Source organism: Sinohyriopsis cumingii, chromosome 9, assembly GCF_028554795.1.
Source record: "Sinohyriopsis cumingii isolate HCF-2022 chromosome 9, ASM2855479v2, whole genome shotgun sequence".
NCBI classification, from domain to species: Eukaryota; Metazoa; Mollusca; class Bivalvia; order Unionida; family Unionidae; genus Sinohyriopsis; species Sinohyriopsis cumingii.
In genome coordinates this window covers 24,829,300-24,851,403 of record NC_142969.1, presented here as the reverse complement: position 1 = coordinate 24,851,403, position 22,104 = coordinate 24,829,300, and the positions used below count along the sequence as shown (strand labels likewise).

The 22,104-nt window shown below is 35.8% G+C and overlaps 1 protein-coding gene across 3 annotated transcripts in view; it reads left to right on the top strand.

The window, feature by feature from the left end:
* The window catches only part of LOC149791410 (signal transducer and activator of transcription 5A-like), a 119,783-nt gene that overhangs the window by 88,267 nt on the left and 9,412 nt on the right, over nucleotides 1-22,104 (top strand). For all 3 annotated transcript variants that reach the window (XM_089969948.1, XM_089969949.1, XM_089969947.1), the window contains 3 exons: nucleotides 10,843-10,943; nucleotides 13,421-13,560; nucleotides 19,115-19,270. In XM_089969948.1, the coding sequence (XP_089826074.1) occupies nucleotides 10,843-10,943; nucleotides 13,421-13,560; nucleotides 19,115-19,270 (397 nt within the window). The remainder of the gene's footprint in view (nucleotides 1-10,842; nucleotides 10,944-13,420; nucleotides 13,561-19,114; nucleotides 19,271-22,104) is intronic.

The window sequence follows — 22,104 nt, the reverse complement described above, 5'->3', positions numbered from 1 at the left end:
GTGGTAAACTCATTATTCAGCTGATCAATTTCATAACTGCCCGTTGGTATACCAACGACGATCCAATCGGGTGTTCCATCGGGTTTATTCTTATTTGCAAAAACAAGTGAATTATTTGGCATCAAATTACCAAATGATTTCGATCTAACATTAGGCCAGCTGTTGTAGACACGCAACTGTGTTAATGCAATTTCATTAACGCTAATTGGTGTTGAAAAATTAATGCTAAACTCGGGTTTCGTTGAACTTAGCGATATTAACGTTGTTGTCGGCGGTGTCGTGTTTGTCACGATCTGGGCTAACTCGGACATTATTAATATTCATTTGTTCAATCTCCGAGTAAATACTGATCATTGAAGAAAATTCTAGATCGGATATAATACCATCGTTGAGACTTTCAGAAAGTAACAATGATAACTTCGAGTACGCGTCACTAACTTTAGCAAGTTTACTTTTGTACGATGATAACTTTTCACTTGTGCACGAGGATATCTTTTTTGCGATGATATTAAGAACACCGGCAATTGTTGTTGTTGACGAGATTATTATTGTTGCTACAATTGGCGCTATCATTGTTACCGCGGATAGAATTATTCCTGCACCAGCGACCACAGCTGATACTGCGTACACTGCAACATCAATGATAACTAATTTGCGCTGGTATTTATTTATTTTTGTTTGATAATCCTCAAGTTGTTTTCGCAACGAATCCTGCCATGATCGCGCCTGATTGTAACGGTAATCCGATGCGTTCATATATAATATAATTCTCTGAATAATTCTGGGGATGTTTCTGATAAATATTCGAAAACTACAAAAAAATGAATTGGGGTTGTTATGGTTCTATCTGGTGGTACCAGTTCGGTATAAATTATTTGCCCTTCACTTAAGGGTACAATAATAAAACCAGGATAATATTCAATGAAAATTGCATTAGTGGTTTTTGCATTAAATTTTATCCTGGAGATAATATATATTCGATAAATACCCGTAATTGGCGCTTGAAGGAAAAATGGGTCAACCCCAGGTGTCCATATATCTTTATGTGTATTTACCACAAATGGCACACTGCAGGTAACATTTTTTATTTCTACTTTTTTTGGTATCGAAATTCGCGATAATCTTTCAAGGTTCATTGACGATATTTTTGTGTTGATATCGTCAATTTCTTTACCTAATTGCTTTACGTCAGTGGCGTGACCAGTTTTATCGGCGGATTGATCAATTTTTGTTGTTGCAGCAAGAAGTTTCGTGTTTAAATCTTGAATTTTTTCATCGTACGTTGATGTATCGACTTTTTGACGCGCTAATTCACGTACCACGTTAATTTCATCGTTGATGGATTTTATTTGTCCTTGCATCACGTTAATCCCCTTGGTAAATTCAGGAACAACAACATTACCAAGTTTAATAATTTCCTCGTTGATTTTTTTGTTGAGATCGTCGATCGATGGTTTCTGACCCATCGAGATATTTACTTCGTTAATTTCGGCAAGAATATTAGTAATTTCCTCGTTGATTTTTTTTATTTTTTTGTTGAGATCGTCGATTGATGTTTTATCGATTTTCTGACTCATCGAGATATTTACTTCGTTAATTTCGGCAAGAATATTAGTAATTTCCTCGTTGATTTTTTTTATTTTCTCGCTAAGATCGTCATGTGATGCTTGATCGGCTTTCTTATTTGCTAGTTCGTTTGCGGCGGAGGAAGTATCACTGGATGTTTTTATATTCTCGTCAAATTTTTTGCTAAATTTATCTAAAGCATCGTCAAGTTTTTTAAGGTCGTTATTTAGCCTATTAAGTCTTTTTGTCATTCTATCCTGAAGATCGTCGTGTAATGCTTTATCGGCCTTCAGGGGTAACTTTGCTATAATATCGGCGATATCAGCAACAGATTTTAATACCATCTCCGATTGGCGAGTAAATTGACTAATGTGATCGCGGTATTCGTCTCGCTTAATTATATCAGTTATTTTAACGTTGCTAGTTTGTAATCGCCCTTCTGCATTTTGAAATACAGCAACTTCACCAGGATCAACTTCTGACAGCGATAAAAGATTATTAATATCACTCTTGGTTGCAAACTTTGATGTATCGATGTCGACTGCATCTTTTTTTTCTTTTCTGAAGAGAGATCTACCGTAAATGTCAACCATGATATTTATCTACGGTATATTCAAATAAAATTTTGCGATAAGAATTGGATGATTTTGAAATTGCATCAAGGACGTTAATTGATTCTAAACCGCATATTGGTGGATCTGCTAATGTTTGTGTTGGAAGCGTTGAATACCAAACCGGAAGTTTTAGTTTTGACACGTATTTGATAAATTCATTTGGCGGTGCTAATCCATATGAGTCGAAGTAAATGATTTCGCGAGGATTAATCGCGTAAGCAACCCAGTGAGTGCCAGGACCAGAATTTTTATCAAGATTTATTATTCCTGTCTCGGTGGGATTTGGTTTGTCCGGTAGTTGATCTCGCATAAATACGCCTCTGAAAAATTTTATTTTCTTTTTTTTTGCTTCACTTATTAAATCTAAATTTGAGGCTGGTAGGCTCGACTTAGACCGGATCCGTACGGGGGTCGTCTTAGGTAAAGGCCTGATCCTTGTTGCGGCTGCAACAATTTTGCGAGAAGAGAGGGGAAGAGAAATCCTCCCTTTTTTTTGCGATATCTTCCTCCGACGACCTTTTTTGCTAATGCGGAACCTACTGCTCCAGCAGCGCCCAATCCTACTGCCTTTGCAATCATGGGGGCCGCTGCAGCTATTAATCCTGGAATAGCGGCGAATAAAGGAAAAATACCACCTACTTTGATCATATCTCTGATTGCACCTATCGAGAGATTCAAGCGAATACCAGTATTTGCTGATCTGGCTCTGGTGAAATGTCCGTGTTGATTTTTAGTTAACGATAGTTTGTTAGGTCCACCGTGAAGTTGATTACTTTTTAAGGTTAAACTTAAACCTCGTCGTGCTGTTGTTGCTGCATGAAGTTTTTTCACCTGACCGGGGGTCAGAGTTACGCTGACGTGATCGTATGGCATATTAATAATCACTTAATCTAAATTTAGAATTTATTACATATTCTCTACGGGAGCGTCGATAACTCTCATTCTTCCACTAATACCTTCTAGGATCATTGTTCTATCGCTGAGAATAACCGCGATTGCTCTTGCCGGTCCTCCTGTGTTAATTCTGGCTTTGAAATGAATATCGACAACCGACTGCTTTACTAAATCGAGATGTTCCAGGGAAAAGTAATAGATAGGATAGAGAGTATTAAAATCTAGTTGTGATATTTGCAATCCGGTATCAATATTTTGATCACGTCCCATAAAACTTAGTAATCGATGATATGCACGTGCCGTCGAATTGTTCTCAAAATCGATGGCTATTTCCTCAGATGGCTCCTGTTGGCCATTTATTCTCAACGATACGTTTGTTGCCTCTAATCGATCGAATATCATGTTACTATGTAATTGATCGTCTCTAATCATGCTTTGCAGAGCAACAAAGATATGTCTAGGTGCGGAAGAGCCCTGCTGTGACGCAATTCGCCAGGTAAATATTCCGTCCAAATTAACATTTTCGTTGGAGTCAGTCATTGTTGTCAACCAAGACATGATGGATTTTCCTCCTTGATTCATAAATGATAATAATTTTTCTTCTATGATCATCGATGGAACTATCGCTGGCATCCACAAGGTAATTTTTTCAAGGACAACTTTACCAGGATCACCAGGATCTCTCCAAATGGCTCTGTCATCATTGGCATCTCGAACGAAAGATATCGTATGCTTCGCTCCGTAAATAACTTTTCTGAAATGTCTGCAAAATCCAAAAATATGAGATAATGGAATTGCACAGGAGAATTTTCGTTCAGCTCCCTTCAACATATTTTTTCTTATGGCAAATCCAAGATTGTAATTGCCATTGGGGGCGATCATAGCTGAACGAACAAGAGCGGGTTGGCCAGCGAGGTCTACCGGTCTACCGATATCAAATGGTAAATGTTCAGGGTAGTTGGAATTATCCTTGGCAAACATCATACTAGGACCGGCTGATCTGGTAAAATCATCCGAGTATCTTGCTAGACCTATGATAGTCGTTGCTATATCAACGTTGTTCGTAATTGATTCAATCTCTCTTCCATCAATCATGTAAGTGGCATTCTTGAATAATGCCATGATACCATTATTGACAAAACCAACACCAAAATCCGCATCGTAGTTGGTACCATCAGCTGCCTTTACAATTTTACCAACAAATTCGATATACGCCTCAGATGGAAGAAAATATCTTGTTGTATCGTGGACTTGAATTTCCTTCCGATTTCTTGAATCTGGCTCAACTACATCGTACGAGAAATACTGAAAATCTCGCACTGATGTGTCCCTACCTACTGGCTCGTCCATATCAAATACTTCATTTGACACTTGTGCGAACATTTATTATTAATAATATCGTCTAAAACGAAGACCACTACCTGAAACAAAACTTGTATTTGCTAAATTTGTATTAGCAACATTCTGTGCTGGATTTATATTAGCAACTTCCTGCGCTAGATTTGTTATAGCAGCTTCCTGTGCTAGATCATTTATTTTTTTATTTGCCGCATCATTTATGACCTTACTAACTTCGGGTGGCATTTCTCTGGTGCTAGGTAATTTAACAGGTTGCTTTTTACGTACTAAACTTAATATTTTATTTTTGATAGCGTTGAAGCCTTTACTGGCCAAATTACCGATACCAGAAATGGCAGTCTCGCCGATCTTTCCTATCGCTTTCAACCCAAATTGCTTAATCACGGGTCCAATTTTAGGTATTACTCGCGTGACAAGACTTCCAACGATATCGCCGAATCCATTACCGTGAATATATTTGTATACTGGCAATCGAGAGTTTACTATGCGAACCTGATTAGGTCTGCGCTGATGTTTATGAATAATCATATTATTTCAATTGTGTTGATTTAATCGATGAGTTCATCGACAAACTCCTTGTAAATGTTAGAATCGATGATACCACCACGGAATAATCGCTGACAAATATCTGATGCTTCGTTGACTATCTCACGGGAGTTATTTCCGGCTCGCTTTCCTCCGATTAATACTTCGAGGCGAGATACATCGTTGACAACACTATCGGGACAAACTGAATATCCACTTCCTGTTTTTTTTGTTTCTGGAGATTGTAATGGCGTTACGTAGAATAAATCGTCTGACGGCGTTGAAGATGTCCCTGACGACGATAACCCTGACAGCGTTGAAGATGTCCCTGACAATGACCTTGGTGGCAAATCCCCTGTAGGACTATCTTGTTTAGGATATTTTTCCCTTATAGTAAGATAAGGACTTATTTCAGCCTTTTCAGGAGTACCACTCCTCTCAGGTGACGAATATGGTTCTTGTGGACGAAGTGATGGAAATGGTGTTGGTCTGCCTGAATGCAACGTTGAATAATGTTCAGATATACCTCTCGAAATTTCCGGATCAAGTAAATGGCTTACCCTCTCTCTCTTAGGTGGCGAACTTTCCTTACCTGTAGGTAATGGATCGAGGTAGGAGTATGCTGATGCAGGAATATCCTTTTTAGGTGTTGCTAAAAATGTTGCCCTTGCCGTTCCCTCTGATAACTCTGTTTTGTACTTAGAAACATCCGATAAAAAATCTAAAAATTTTTCATCAGCATATCTTACTGGTTTTCCTGGATTACCGAAATAAATTATTGCATGCCAATCCATAAAACCGACGTCATCAGCATCAATACCTTTGCGTAAAATGAATCTTTTATTGGCCGGAGAATCATCCGCAGCCACCATAATTTTTGATCTATAATCTCTGGTTAAATGCAAAAGCGAGCTATCCAAATAATTATCCGCTGTTATATTAGGATTAACTCTAAACTTACTAATAGCCGGTGATGATACATATTCGGGAACAATTATCGGTTCATCACTCTGATCTTTTTTCTTTCTTGATTTTCTTTCTTTTTTCTGTGGTGGAATATCTTCCTTTGGTCTAGCTCCTTCCTCTGGTTGAAATATTGGCTCCTGTGGTTGAATATCTTCCTGTGGTACTGCTTTTCTTCCTCGTTTTTTAGGTGTTGGTCTAACTTCTAATTCCTCTGGTTGAAATATTAGCTCCTGTGGTTGAATATCTTCCTGTGGTGTTTCTTTTCTCCCTCGTTTTTTAGTTTTTTCCTTCTTCTCCTGTTGTTTTCTTTCTTTCTCCTCTTGTTTTCTTTCGTCCGCTACTTGCTTATTAAATCTTTGTGTATCTCTTGCCGCTTCTAAAAATCTTCTGTAACGTGGATCCGTTACTACACTCACATGTGTTTTTCCCGTATAAACTTTATATACCATGCTGTACCAATTATCACGAGTTCCATATCTTTTTTTTCCTATTGGAGTCAAATATTCATTTCGATCGCTAAAATAATTTTCCGCAAAATCACCAATTTGTTCTATAGTATACAATGCCGAGAGAGGTCGCGATATCATATCCCATCCCTCCTCGGTAAAATTTTCTCTTAAATTCTCAATATTAAACTTTCCTTTTATCATTAAAGGTTTTCCTCCTCCAGGTTTTTTTCCTCCAGGTTGTCCTCCATCATCAATTGCAAGTTGTTGCGCCGCTGCTGCTATTGCTAATCGCTCGGGTAATGTTCGTGATTGATCCTCAATACCTTTCAACATAGGAAAAATTCCACGTTTTCTAGCATCTGGATCTTTTTCGTCGCCATATACAACCTGCTCAATTGTTCCGGTCACTGGCTTCAACCATTTTGCCGAAGTTTCTGAAATTCCATGCTGCATATCTTCGTAACCACGAACATTTCTCTTAAATAATCGTTTTGTCGGAATGAACTTCTTTAATGCCGCTAATTGCTCTCGCGCTAATCTAGCAGATTGAGGCTCTCCAACTGTGCTAACTTTTCGACTCATCTTATTTTCAAAGATATTGTTTTAATGTGAAATAAAATTAACATCCGCAGCCCACCATAATTCAATTATGGCACAAACAAATTTTACAATACCCCCCCCCCCAAAAAAAATGCTGTTTTTTTTTATGCCTGAAAATGCACTTTGGGTTGAAATTTTGCGGATTAATTTGCGCAGGAGGCGTTATTTCTGCTTTCTGAGGCTTCTACGGAGAAATGTTTGGTGGGAGGGTTAAATTTATCTGAGCCAGGGGGTCTGTACAACTTCCCTGCTGCTCAAAAAGTGTGTTTTGAGGTCCCAATGGTGGTCAGTGTATGTGGTCATTAAAAGCGATGTTGTCCAATTAAGAATAGGCTGTCTTTTCACATAAGCCTATAGATAATGATTGGAAATTCAAGTCTGAATAAAAGAAAATAACTTCTCTGTTTTCTTCAAAGCATTTAAAACACTTGCAAATATATAGTTGGTAGACTTAGCATTATCAGACCTCTGCCTGCATAGGTTTAGGTTTTGGCTCAGCCAATGTAGGTATGTGAGAAAATTTGCCAGTAGCTTCCTGTGGGTCAGTGGTTCTTCCCTGGGCTTCTCCAGGTTCTGCCTCTAAGAAATATACTGGCTGCCATAAATAGACTATCATATGCTGAAAATGGCATTAAACCCACAAAACCACAAACAGTCCGACAAAGTGGAATCTGCACAAAGATACCCTGTGAGCTCAAATATCATTGCAATCAGATTTTTGTTCAGTTGGGATTAGTTTTCCCAGTGCATGACCCCAAACAGAATCAAATCAGATTCAGGTTGGGGTGTTCACTGGAATCCAAGAAGGATAATAGTTCTTTGGGGTTGTGTTTCTGGAAGAAGCTATCCTTCACATCAGCAATTTGGAAATGAGGGCTACATTTTCAGCCTTGTGGGGATGTGTGAACCAAATGAGTCAGTGTGTGATATCTCTGGTGACAATATCTTGTTATTATTTGACCTCAGGCAGTAAGTAGATACACATGCTCCTTTTCTTTGCATGGAGATTTGGAACCTCCATTGTTGGGCAGCCTTTTAGGGTATTACTTTCTGTATGCAAGAAAAATATTCTGTAGGACAGACTTTCTATGGGAGGCAAGGTTGTTCAAATAGAATGTTCTCATCACCGGTCCAGAGTAGAGTTCCTGTTCCACCTCTGGGGGAGTCCCTTAGTGGATTAGATCATAATGAGAATGAACAACAGTCTCCCCTTTTATGTCTACCCAGTCTTTGATCAGAGCATATAGGCAGTGAACAGGTTCAGTCATAGGTGGGTTCATCTGTTCACTTACACCTTTCCACCTTCAGAATGTTTCTGCAAGTGTTCCACAAAGTTAGGATTTCCACTGATCTGCTCATTCTGATATCCCCTATGTGGCACCAACAGTCTACTCTATCTTTTGGTATACCAACCCAAGACAATACTTAAGAGGTGGGACCTGCTATTTCAGCACAGGGGGTCTTGTCTCCAGAGCAGCCCTGAAACGGATTCTCCACCTTCATGCTTGGCTCATCTTAAGTGATCAATCTGCCAAGTCATGTTTTTGAGTAAGGTTACTAACTGCATTGCCCAGACTAATAGATGGTCTGTGTCCAAGGGCTATGATGCAAAGTGGAGATTCTTTTGTGATTGGTGCAGCTGGAAACACATTGACCTTATATGTTCTTTTCTGATTACAATGGCAGATTTTTTCTGTTCCTGCAATATAACTTAAGTTGACATCCATCTACAGGTACCAAAATTTGCAGATTGTCAGCAATTGGAGCTAGGAAGAAGCCTATCAATTTGGGGTTCAGAATTTGAAAGGCAAAGGTCACTGAAAGAACAGAAATGTTTTCTGCATAATAATTCAAGTTGTCCAGCAACTGGAGTTATCAAACTTTCTGGAAGGCTTGCACATCGGGTGAAGAAGAGCCCTGTCAGTTTTTGCATCAAAAGGCCAAAGGTCATGGCCTCTGACTAAGAGGAGAAAATTACTGCTGTAGAATAACTTGTGTTCTGCATGATTTACTGTTACAAATTTTTGTGGATAGTCTGCACTTGGGGTGGGATATTGGGCCAAAAGGTGAGGACCATTGTGATTGAATGAAGACAATATTTTCTGCACAAAAACATTAATTTAGCATTACATACTGAGACCAAATGTTGTGGAGAGCAAGGAAGAAGCCTATCTGTTTTGGGGTTAAGGTCAATATGACTGAAAGATGAAAAATGTTTTTTGCATAATAACTTTAGTTCAAGGACACATACCATGACCAGAGTTTGTGTATGGTTAGACATTAAGGTATTGAAGAGGCTTGTGGATTTTGGAATCAAAGATCAGGTCACGTCATTGTATCTAAAACAAAATGGGGATTTGCAGAATAATTTTTCTTCTAAAATGAGTTTCTTGATCAAACTTTGTGGATGGCTTGCATTAAGGGTAGTAAAGAAGCCAATAGATTATGGGGTATAAAAGGTCAGAGGCCATGGTCATAATAAGTGAAATTAGACAATAATAATTTCTGCATGTTAAATTTAGTGCGTTAAGTTCCAAAATAAGGGAATATGAAATACAGGAGGGCAGTATAATGTGCCATTTATGGTACACAAGTTGTAAGAGTTATTGACCATTTTTACTTACAAGTTGATGTAATTGTACAACAAAATTTTATGAATGCAACTACTCTTACATTTTTAATGGATTGCTATGAAAATTAGTTTATATTATTATCGTCACCAGAAGATATGCATGGTTACCAATTATTGTTCTCACACTTCTTTTATAGGTATTATTTCCTTTTTGTTTGAATATTGACTCATCTCCATGATGGGATAGGCATACATGCCAACCATTAAGCTTTTGGCATAATCATTACGCTTTTTTTCAACAAATTACATTTTCCACTAGACTGCATATGGATTACACTCTTTTGCATTCATTAATAAATAAAAATAAAATAAAGCAATAAAAAAAATTTGTGGTCATTTTTATTATCATCTCTTTAATATCCACTCATATAAATTTGAGAATATTCTTAGAAAGATGACTGTTGCTTAAGAATAGCGTAAGAGAGCTTTCCTTTTTTGTTGTTTATAGCAACTGTATATGACTCATTTCCAAGAAAATAGATGGGTTTTTTCAAAAGTGAATTTTGCCTAACAGATTCATTTTATTGATAAGCTAGTTAGTTAGTGAAACAGTCTGTATTTTTAAAGAAAATGGTGCCAGATGTTAAGTGAAATGCTTTATGATGTGAGTTGTGGATGTTATATGACGGAAAATTTTAGAGCAGATGGATGTTTTCAAAACAAGTCAGATCAAATCAGAAAGAGTGACAAATCAACACCACTTCACAACTTTTAAAGAAGAATATGAGAGTAATGTAGTATAGCACTCTGAGCACCTAACCATGATCAATGCAGATTTCCAGTTCACAATCATTCAGCGAAAGTTACACTTCCAGAGTAGTTGAAGTGAATGCTGAATATAAATAATATTTCAGTGTATTTAGTGTTTGTACTCTCGATCTAATCCTTATTGATTTTGCCCTTCGTGACAAGAATTTTGACCAGCTGCAGAACCAGTTTAGTTGTAAAAGTATATCTTATTCATACATGCTGTAATTCTGGCATGTATTGTATAGATTACACTTTTTATGCCCAAAGTATGTTTCTTTGCTACCTATCATAGCAATAATTATGCTTATATCTCTCTGGGGGTTGGCATGTATGGATAGGGTGGGTGTGAGATAGGCAGGGGTGTGTTTATTTTGTGTCAAATTGTTTACCATTTGTCTGGTTAAGTTCATTAGCTTGAGTAAAATAAAATTCTAAGAAGAGATGTTAATTGAAAGGAATATACATTTTCTGATTTCTCTTTTTGCAGAATCTTTTGAATCCTGGAGTGAAGTGGACTTTCTGGATGTGGCTGTACAATATTATCAAGCTAGTCAGAGATAAAGCTGTGGAGAGAATATGGGCTGAGGGGTAGGTATATGATTTTAATATATGCTACTGCAAATGATGCATACATGTCAACCACTATGCTATTGGCATAATCATTATAATTTTATTCACCAAATTTCGCATTATGCTACTGTATATGGATTATGCCTCTTTGGTACATTAAAAAACAAAGTAAAAGTTAAGCAATAAAAAGTATTTTTTGTGTTATTTTTATTGTCATCTCATTAATTCCACTCGTATAAATTTGAGAATATTTTTAAAGAGGTGACTGCTGCACGAGAGCATAAAAGTACTTTCCTTATTTGCTATGACCCATTTCCAAGAAAACGGGTTTGTTCACATGTGAACTTTGCCTCACAGATTCATTTTATTGAGAAGATAGGAAAGTAGTGATTCAGTCTGTAGTTTTTAAAGAAAATGGCACCAGATGTTAAGTGAAAGACTTTACAGTGTGAGGTGTGGGTGTTATATGACAGAATAATTTAGAACAGATGGATCTTTTCAAACTAAAGAACATGTCAGATCAGAAAGAAAAAACAAATCAACACTGCTTTACAAACTTTAAAAGAAGTATACAAGAAAAATGTAATATAGCAATCTGAGCACCTGACCTCATTGCATATTTTCAGTTTGCAATCATTCAGCGAAATTTACACATGTAGAATAGTTAGTAACCTCAAATTATATCCTGGATATTTCATTGTTTTAGTAGTAATTATAGGCTATCGGGTGACTAAAAGGCAAATCAAAAGAATTATTTAAATGAAAATGTGGCAGCTGCAAAACAGATGATGATTTTATTTGTGTGTGGTTTATTTTTATAGTCTTCTTGATTTAAACCACATGGTTTTAATGTTCTAAAGTAGCATATCTGGTAATATTCCTTTTCTTTTCTGGTTTCGGAACTCCATTTGGGGTGTTACATCACTGAATGTGTGGCCATTGGACGAGAAGTGTTCAGCAACTGGACTTCTGTACAGCTTCTTTATCATCCAATCAGATATGTGAAGATTGATCCTTTTGTGTAACTTTTTAGTTTCTCCGACATACTGAAGGCTACAGATCTTACATGTGATGAGATAAATTACATTTTCTGTTTTGCACTTTCTGTTTGGACCATGTATGTTCAGTATTTCACTACTTTTGCTAGAAAATGTGCTTGTCTCTATCATATATTGACAGGTTTTGCACCTTGTGTCACCACAAGGGCCAGATTTACTAGGGTGGTCTTGCTTAGTGATTGGCATTAGTTTTGCTAGTTAGAAACTAGTTTTGTACTGTTTGTTGTCATCTTGTTGCATTTATCTTAATCAATTCCTGAGATGCAATCCCTTGCTGGATACAGTGCACTTGAAAGGACTGTTATTTGCCATATGATTTGTATTCTTTATATATATATATATATATATATATAGATGACCTGTTTGGATTTTCATGCTTTATATAACTTTTACAGTTTGTATACAAGAAATGTAGATGCATTCCCATTGGTGCAGAAAAGCCCTGCTGATTTTGGGAACAGCTTTCTAAGTCATGTATCTGGCCCTTTGTTACAAGTCTGAATGTGCATGTGTGCAACATGCAAGGTAACATCTAAGTTCTTCAGAAATTTAAGTGAGGAACAGAACCCAAAGTTTGACATAGGAGTACTGTTGGAACCATGTCTGTACATGTCTTTTCATATGTCCTCAAAAATAAACTGCAGAAAATGCATTAAAACAATTAACCTTATATAATAATGCTTTATTCAGCAATTTAGGTCACTGGCACATGTTACAAAATACAATACAAGTCAGTAAAATGGGCATCACTGTGTACAGAACTCAAATGTTGTGTTCAACATGAGTATACATACAAAATTTCCTATTAAGATTCATTATATGATATTATAATGTTACTATCACTAAGTGTATCATTCACCACTTGTACAAGTTACCAAAGATTTTCTAAGACAAAAAGCCAAATTGATATAGTAAGAAATATTTCTTATAGTTAATATATTAGTAGGACTCAGACAATTAACCTTATGTTTGCAGGTTATCATGTATTTTGTGTGTGTGTGTGATTTTGGATTTTTATGTAGCTTTAACAATTTTTCAGTCATATTGCTACAATGTCTGCAGTGTGGCAGTTTATAGTGATGTCTAGCACTGGGGCATAATACCACAGACATGTAGCATGATGTCCTGCCCAGTCACATTATCCTGACACAAGTCTGGCCAGTCCAAACAGTAACCGCTTAGTTCTGAACACCAAGCGAGGCAGCTGTTAATACTATTTTTATAAGTCTTTGGTATGACTCGGCCGGGGATCGAACTCATGACATCCCGCATCAAAGGCGGATGCTTTAACCACTAGGCCACCTTAACAGCATTTTAGTTTCTGAATTTGTATATTAAAAAAATGGAATTAGACTTTCTGATCTGTATTGGGGGAATACATGCTTTATAAACACAAATCTTGTTTCATAGAATTTAATGCTTCTGTGCTTTTTACAGTCTAATAATGGGCTTTGTTAGCAAGGAGAAGGCCAGAGATCTTCTGATGACCAAACCAAGTGGCACTTTCCTCCTTCGCTTCAGTGATAGTACTTTGGGAGGTATCTCTCTGGCCTGGATAGAAGATGATGTACAGAAGGGTTTGTTTCCTGAAATCACTGTAAAACTTGTTTATTTTCATGCCCCAGTTTGATAGCAGAAGGGGTATATTATTTTGTTGCTGTCCGTCTTGAATCTATTTTACCCTAATTATACATCAATCACTTACATTGATATGTAGCTGGTACTGCATGGAAATGGTTTCATTCTGGCAGCTAAAATGGACACCACAGTGGCCATCTTGGAAATCTTTTTATAAGTACATATACTAAAGTGATAATAGTATTGACATGATGTTTTCAGTAAAACACTTTTTGCAGTTTGAAATTGATTAGCTATGCTGGTCATCGATCAGAAGAGTTTAAAGGGTAGCCAGTTTTCCATAGTCTTTGACCATCTGTTATCTGTCATCCATCATCCATCAGCATATTAGCACAAGTTTGCTAAACTGCTTGGATGATTGCTATGAATCTTTATGGATACATTCATCCAACATCTAGTTGGTTCTAACAATGACAATAATACTGCTCTAATGTCCATTATGGCTGGCATTAGCCATCTTGAAAATCTTGGTTATGCTTCAGCTTTAGAATGGATGGTCATATCTACGAGGTGTATTCACTTCTTATGACGTCTGGGTGATCCTAAATGAAAATGGTACTGATTGGACATACAATATGGTCATCATGGTAGCCATTTTGAAAATCTTGTTATGGCAGCTCTCCTGAATGGAAAGTCTCATTGACATGGAGTTTTGACCAGATGATTTCTAACTGTGTCTAATTGGTTTTGGATAAAAATAGCGCTGATCTGACCTCAAATATGGCCGCAGTAGCAGCCATCTTGAAAATTTAGTTGTAACTACTCCTACTAAAAGAAAAGTTATATCGACATGGAGTTTTCACCAGAAGACTTCATATGATACCTAGTACATCCTCAATGAAAATGATGCTAATATGATGTCTAGTATGGCCACCATGACAGCCATCTTGAATATCTTGTTAATGTTACTCCTCCATAATTAATGGTTATAATGATATAGGGTTTTCATCAAATAACTTCATATCATATCTAAATAGTGACAATCTTAAGCAAATATGGCTACCACAGTGGCCATCTTTAAAATCTTGTTTTTGCCATTGCCTCCGGAATGGATGGTGATATTGGCATGAGGTTTTAACAAAAGTCTACTAATTATGTAAATGGTACTGAAACTGCCATCATGAAAATAATATTATGGCTACTCATCTTGAATGGATAACCATAATAGAAGGGCGTTTTCACAATAAACTTATAAGGATGTCATTTTTCTCCTAAAGGAAAATGGTGCTGATTTTACATCCAGTATGGTAGCCACAGCAGCTAATTTTGAAATCTTATCAATCAAGAATATCAGAAATAGTTCCAGCATTGAGCAGTCAAGAAAGAAGAAATGGTCAAATCTTGAATACCAGGAGCATCAGTCAACTCGAGGGACTCTTTTTACTAAATTGGAATGATTAAGATCTAACTTTCAACATGACCATCAAAAGTAATCTTTCGAACAATGACTTATAATATGTTTTACACCAAACCATTTATCAGGGATTCACCCTTTAATATTTAACTGAACATCTTTCATGCCAAAACATGACAGACAGGGAACTGACAGCCAGCATGTGCAGAAAAATCAGTAATCTTATGGAAATATAGAACTGCCATCATTAATCTAAATATCCAGGACCTCGTTTTATTCATGGTCACCATATTTTCATTCCTTTTAATAATTTTAATTTTGTATAATGTATGACCTCTAAGTAATGTTTTAAGCCAACAGAAAAGAAAGAAAAAACAATTTGGAACTCTACATAAAATCAGAAACAAGTGATTGAATAGGTGTGTCATGCACTATATTGGTGATTCTATATATAATGTGAACATCATAGATCTATATACAATGTAAACATCATGGGTCTATATACAGTGTAAACATCATATGTCTATATAGTGTGAACATCATAGGTCTATATACAATGTGAACACCATAGGTCTATATACAATGCGAACACCATAGGTCTATATACAATGTGAACATCATGGGTCTATATACAGTGTAAACATCATAGTTCTATATACAGTGTGAACATCATAGGTCCATATACAATGTGAACACCATAGGTCTATATACAATGCGAACATCATAGATCTATATACAGTGTGAACATCATGGGTCTATATACAGTGTAAACATCATAGGTCTATATACAGTGTGAACATCATAGGTCTATATACAATGTGAACACCATAGGTCTATATACAATGCGAACATCATAGGTCTATATACAATGTGAACATCATTGGTCTATTTACAATATGAACATCATAGGTCTATATACAGTGTGAACATCATAGGTCTATATACAATGTGAACACCATAGGTCTATATACAATGCGACCACCATAGGTCTATATACAATGTGAACATCATGGGTCTATATACAGTGTAAACATCATAGGTCTATATACAGTGTGAACATCATAGGTCCATATACAATGTGAACACCATAGGTCTATATACAATGTGAACATCATAGATCTATATACAATGTGAACATCATGGGTCTATATACAGTGTAAACATCATAGGTCTATATACAGTGTGAACATCATAGGTCTATATACAATGTGAACACCATAGGTCTATATACAATGCGAACATCATAGGTCTATATACTATGTGAACATCATAGGTCTATTTACAATGTGAACATCATAGGTCTATATACAGTGTGAACATCATGGGTCTATATACAGTGTGAACACCATAGGTCTATATACAATGCAAACATAGGTCTATATACAATGTGAACATCATAGGTCTATATACAATGTGAACATCATAGGTCTATATGCAATGTTAACATCATAGGTCTATATACAATGTGAACATCATAGGTCTATATGCAATGTTAACATCATAGGTCTATATGCAATGTTAACATCATAGGTCTATATACAATGCGAACATCTTAGGTCTATATACAATGTGAACATCATTGGTCTATTTACAATGTGAACATCATAGGTCTATATACAGTGTGAACACCATAGGTCTATATACAATGCAAACATCATAGGTCTATATACAATGTGAACATCATAGGTCTATATACAATGTGAACATCATAGGTCTATATGCAATGTTAACATCATAGGTCTATATTCAATGTGAACATCATAGGTCTATATGCAATGTGAACATCATAGGTCTATATACAATGTGAACATCATAGGTCTATATACAATGTGAACATCATAGGTCTATATACAATGTGAACATCATAGGTCTATATGCAATGTTAACATCATAGGTCTGTATGCAATGTTAACATCATAGGTCTATATGGAATGTTAACATCATAGGTCTATATACAATATGAACATAGGTCTATATGCAATGTTAACATCATAGGTCTATATACAGTGTGAACATCATAGGTCTATATACAATGTGAACATCATAGGTCTATATACAGTGTGAACATCATAGGTCTATATACAATGTGAACATCATGGGTCTATATACAGTGTAAACATCATAGGTCTATATACAGTGCGAACATCATAGGTCTATATACAGTGTAAACATCATAGGTCTATATACAATGCGAACATCATAGGTCTATATACAGTGTAAACATCATAGGTCTATATACAATGTGAACATCATAGGTCTATATACAATGTGAACATCATTGGTCTATTTACAATGTGAACATCATAGGTCTATATACAGTGTGAACATCATAGGTCTATATACAGTGTGAACATCATAGGTCTATATACAATGTGAACACCATAGGTCTATATACAATGCGAACACCATAGGTCTATATACAATGTGAACATCATGGGTCTATATACAGTGTAAACATCATAGGTCTATATACAGTGTGAACATCATAGGTCCATATACAATGTGAACACCATAGGTCTATATACAATGCGAACATCATAGATCTATATACAATGTGAACATCATGGGTCTATATACAGTGTAAACATCATAGGTCTATATACAGTGTGAACATCATAGGTCTATATACAATGTGAACACCATAGGTCTATATACAATGCGAACATCATAGGTCTATATACAATGTGAACATCATGGGTCTATATACAGTGTAAACATCATAGGTCTATATACAATGTGAACATCATAGGTCTATATATAGTGTAAACATAGGTCAACACTTCAGAAGCTTACAATACATATATATTGTCACTAGAAAATGTGTTGCACTGCACTTTTAAGGTTTAACCTTGATGTCAAGGTCACAAGTTGGTTTGTTTATTTTTTTTTTGTTTGTGCCTCTGTATCATAAAAGCTGTTTGAGATAAAGAGATGAATCATGGTACTATTAAGCTTTTCAGTTTTGATGGAGTCTTGCATCACAGTCAAGGTTTTATTAAGATCATGGTTACTGATTATTTTGTACACATCTTCTGCACTTTTCTTGATGCTCTTTAAGATGGCTTTTAACTGACTGAGAGGGCCACAGACCAGCAGGTAGCTAAATCTGAGGATTTTCATTTCTCCTTGTAAGGGATTTCATAAAATCACCACTCTGTTTCTTTATTTTAATTTTTCTAGTTGTGAACAGGAGAAAACCAAGTAATGTTATGTTAGATACATGCTACATACAAAAATCAAGCTGTACTTTCCTATGTAGAGTTTTTCTGATCTCCAGGACTGAGGTTCATTCATTCTCTTTACTGTCACCATTGCTTTGACTTAATGAACCATGTGTGAAAAGGGGATGTAACCTTTACTCCAAAGGTTTATAAACTCAGATGGACTTTAACATTTAAGACAACTTGACCCTATTACATTCTAATCTCAGTTGGCAGTATATCAGCATGAACAATAAGAAAAGAAAGCATCAGAACTGCAAGCAGTAATAATTATTTGAAAAAGAAAACACTAATCATGTAAGTGTTGTTTCTTTGCAAGCATGGAGATAATACAACCTAGCTTACCTAGCTCACTTCCAACCAGCACTGAATATAGTTGGTGCTTCAATACAGTGTAGTGATAAAATATTTTTCCTGACAAGATAGTTGAAGAAAAAATTATAATTTTCATTTACAAACAAATTGTCCAGATAGTGAGAAAAGTAATTATTTTTCATGTCTGGATAATTGGATCAATGATGGCATTAGCAGTGGTCTCTTGCATTAATAATGTTAGACAGTTATGTGTGTAAGAGCATTTCATGGGATTGCAGAGAGTACAAAAAGAATAGGTACATAAATATATCTGTTTGTTAAAATATAAACCTTGTTCCAGCTTGGATTTTGGAAAATTTTAATATGGGACTTGCTCAGGAACAACAGAATCCAGTTGAAGACTAGTTTGACAAGTTCTAGCAGGGATATTACCTTGTATCATTTCAGGAATACATTTTTTGTTCCCATCATATCTAGATTATACATGCTTCATTTTATTATTATTGAGCACAAAACGGTATATTTATAGTAATATGCATATAGTTTTGTCTTTTTGTCCCTTATTTTGAAACAAATTATGAGTAGTAATTCTATTCATTTCAGGTGGGCGAGAAGTTAAGTCTCTTGAACCTTTTACAAAGTCTGACTTCACAGCTGTGGGCCTGGCTGAAATGATCATGGGCAACCCCTCTTTTCCCTTGGTAAATCTCTTTCCAGACATCCCAAAAGGCAGTGTATTCACCAAGCATCTAAAAGAAGGTATATATAGAGTGTTTGTTGAAGATTTGTTGTGTCATGAGAGTACATTTCCAAATGTGAAGTAATCTTAGAAAATTGTGCTAAGAACAGCTTACAGTCTGATTTGCTTTGTCAGTTCATTTGCTTTTGTTAATTACATGAAATTAATAATTAATCTGTTAGACTAACTTATTTTTTCTGATTGAGCTTCATGAAAGCTATTCAGGCATGGATTTTATTCTAACTGAGCTTCATGGGAGCTAACAAGCATGGATTTTATTCTAATTGAGCTTCATGGGAGCTATTCAAACATGGATTTTATTCTAATTGAGCTTCATGGGAGGTGTTAAGCATGGATTTTATTTCTAATTGAGCTTCGTGGGAGCTATCAAGCATGGATTTTTTTCTAATGGAGCTTCATGGGAGCTATTCAAGCATGGATTTCATTCTAATTGAGCTTCATGGAAGCTATCAAGCATGGATTTTATTCTAATTGACCTTCATGGGAGCTATCAAGCATGGATTTTATTCTAATTGAGCTTCATGGGAGCTATTCAAACATGGATTTTATTCTAACTGAGCTTCATGGGAGCTATCAAGCATGGATTTTATTCTAATTGAGCTTCATGGGATCTATCAAGCATGGATTTTATTCTAATTGAGCTTCATGGGAGGTGTTAAGCATGGATTTTATTCTAATTGAGCTTCATGGAAGCTATTCAAGCACAGATTTAATTTTAATTGAGCATCATGGGAGCTATCAAGCATGGGTTTTATTCTTTCTGAGCTTCATGGGAGCTACCAAGCTTGGGTTTTATTCTAATTGAGCTTCATGGGAGCTATTCAAGCATGTAGTTTATTCTGATTGAACTTCATGTGGAGTATTCAAGCACAGATTTATTCTAACTGAGCTTCATAAGACCTATTAAAGCATGATTACTGGTTTGACACTATTTGCTGAACAATCACTCCAACCAAGTAAACTGTAAACAATGGCATGTAACTGCAAACTCATAACCTTGTTCACAGGTACTTAATTTGTTTTATTTCTGAATGCATTGCAGTACATCCTTCTAGATAATTCAAGTCTAATTCTTCTAGTTATGCTAGAACAGTATTAAACTAAATTTTATATAATTGTCAGAGGCAACTAAATTTGTTTTGAACAATGTATCTAGTCTTTATGTAGTGGTACATCAATCACCATGTTTAAGAGAATGAAGGTCAGTGACTGGCTGAAAATTATATGGTTAAATTGTATGCAGTAGGAGGTTTGAAGCATAAATCATTTTCATTGTATCACTTCTAATCACACTGTTAGTAATTTATGTAAATGGAAAGAACTCACCAGGCCCAATTTTTATAGTGGACAACTACAGAGGGAATTTGTCTTAAAAACAAGCCATGCAGAAGCTTATTCTATATCTAATTGTTCCAGGTTCAGACAGAACATTATTTATATAAACATGTTGTGTTCTCTCCCTTAAGCATGAAGTAAACCTTCTAACTGTGCTTTCATCACATTGGTAGATTTTCAGTTTGTTCAAAAGGATTTCACGATCCACCGTGTCAAAAGCTTTCCTGAAATCTACAAATACAAATCCTATTATTCTACCCTGGTCAAGTGCTTGAAGCCATTTAACAGTTACGGAGACCAAGTCAGTCTCACAGGAATGTTTCTGTCTAAAGCCTGATTGATTAGGGTGTAACAGCAAGTGTTTTTGGCTAAATGTGACATGAATGAGTCATGGAAATGTTTTTCGATCAATTTTGACAAGTTTGGTAGTATTGAGATTGGCTGGTAGTTATCAGCATCATTCTTAGAACCAGATTTGTGAATGGGAGTTACTTTTGCAGTTTTCCATATTTTGGGGAAGATGAGGTTGCAATACTTAAATCGATTATGAATGTTATGCAGTCTAAAGTAGCAGAGGCAGAAGATTTAATGAGTTTTGGGCCAATCTGATCAAGTCCTGTAGCTTTCTTGGTGTCGGGTTCACTGAGATATTTTTTAGCAAAGTTTTTTGATACTGGTGGGATATAGAAACATACCTCCTTAGAGATTTTACTGCTGCAGAAACTTTTTCAGTTCATTAAAGATGTTTTCTATCACTGTTTTTTTATTATGTGGTAATGTTGGTGAAAAAAGTCATTGAAAACATTTGCAATGTCAGTGACATCAGTGACTATGGTGTCATTTACCAGGAGTGAGTGAATTTTATTTGTCTGATCTTTGTGTGTTTCCCCGGTGAGTTCATTGAAGACTTTCCAAATCGAGTTTGTGTTTCTCTTTTTGTTTTCAAACAGTGATTGATAATAAGTTTATTTAGCTTTTTTAATCATACTTGTTATTTTATTTCTCCATACTTTATATTGTGCATGGTTTCCCATAGCCTTGAATTGGTCTCATGTTTCCATAGTGTCTATGATTTCAGTAGTAAGCCAATTATATTGGATTTCTTTCTTTACTCAATGTACTTTCAGTGGTGCATGCTTAGAGACTACATGTGTAAATAAGTCAGTCCACACCCTCAGAGCTTCATCTATGTCATCCAAATTTTGGATCATATTCCATGGAACTTTTTATAGGTCATTGAGAAACTGTTCTTCATTAAAAAAATTTAACGAACTGTAAATGATAGATTTTTGTGTATTTTTCTTATTTCTCTTGCATTTAACCTTTCTTGTCAAAATAGTAGGATAGTGGTCACTAAGGCCAACATTCGGTACATTGACACAAGCCACATTTTGTCTGGTAGGTTGGTATAAATATGATCAGTAAGAGTGCTTGATTTTTCTGTTACCCTTGTGTGCTCATTTTCCAGCTGGTCTAGGCCTAATTATTCAATAAATTC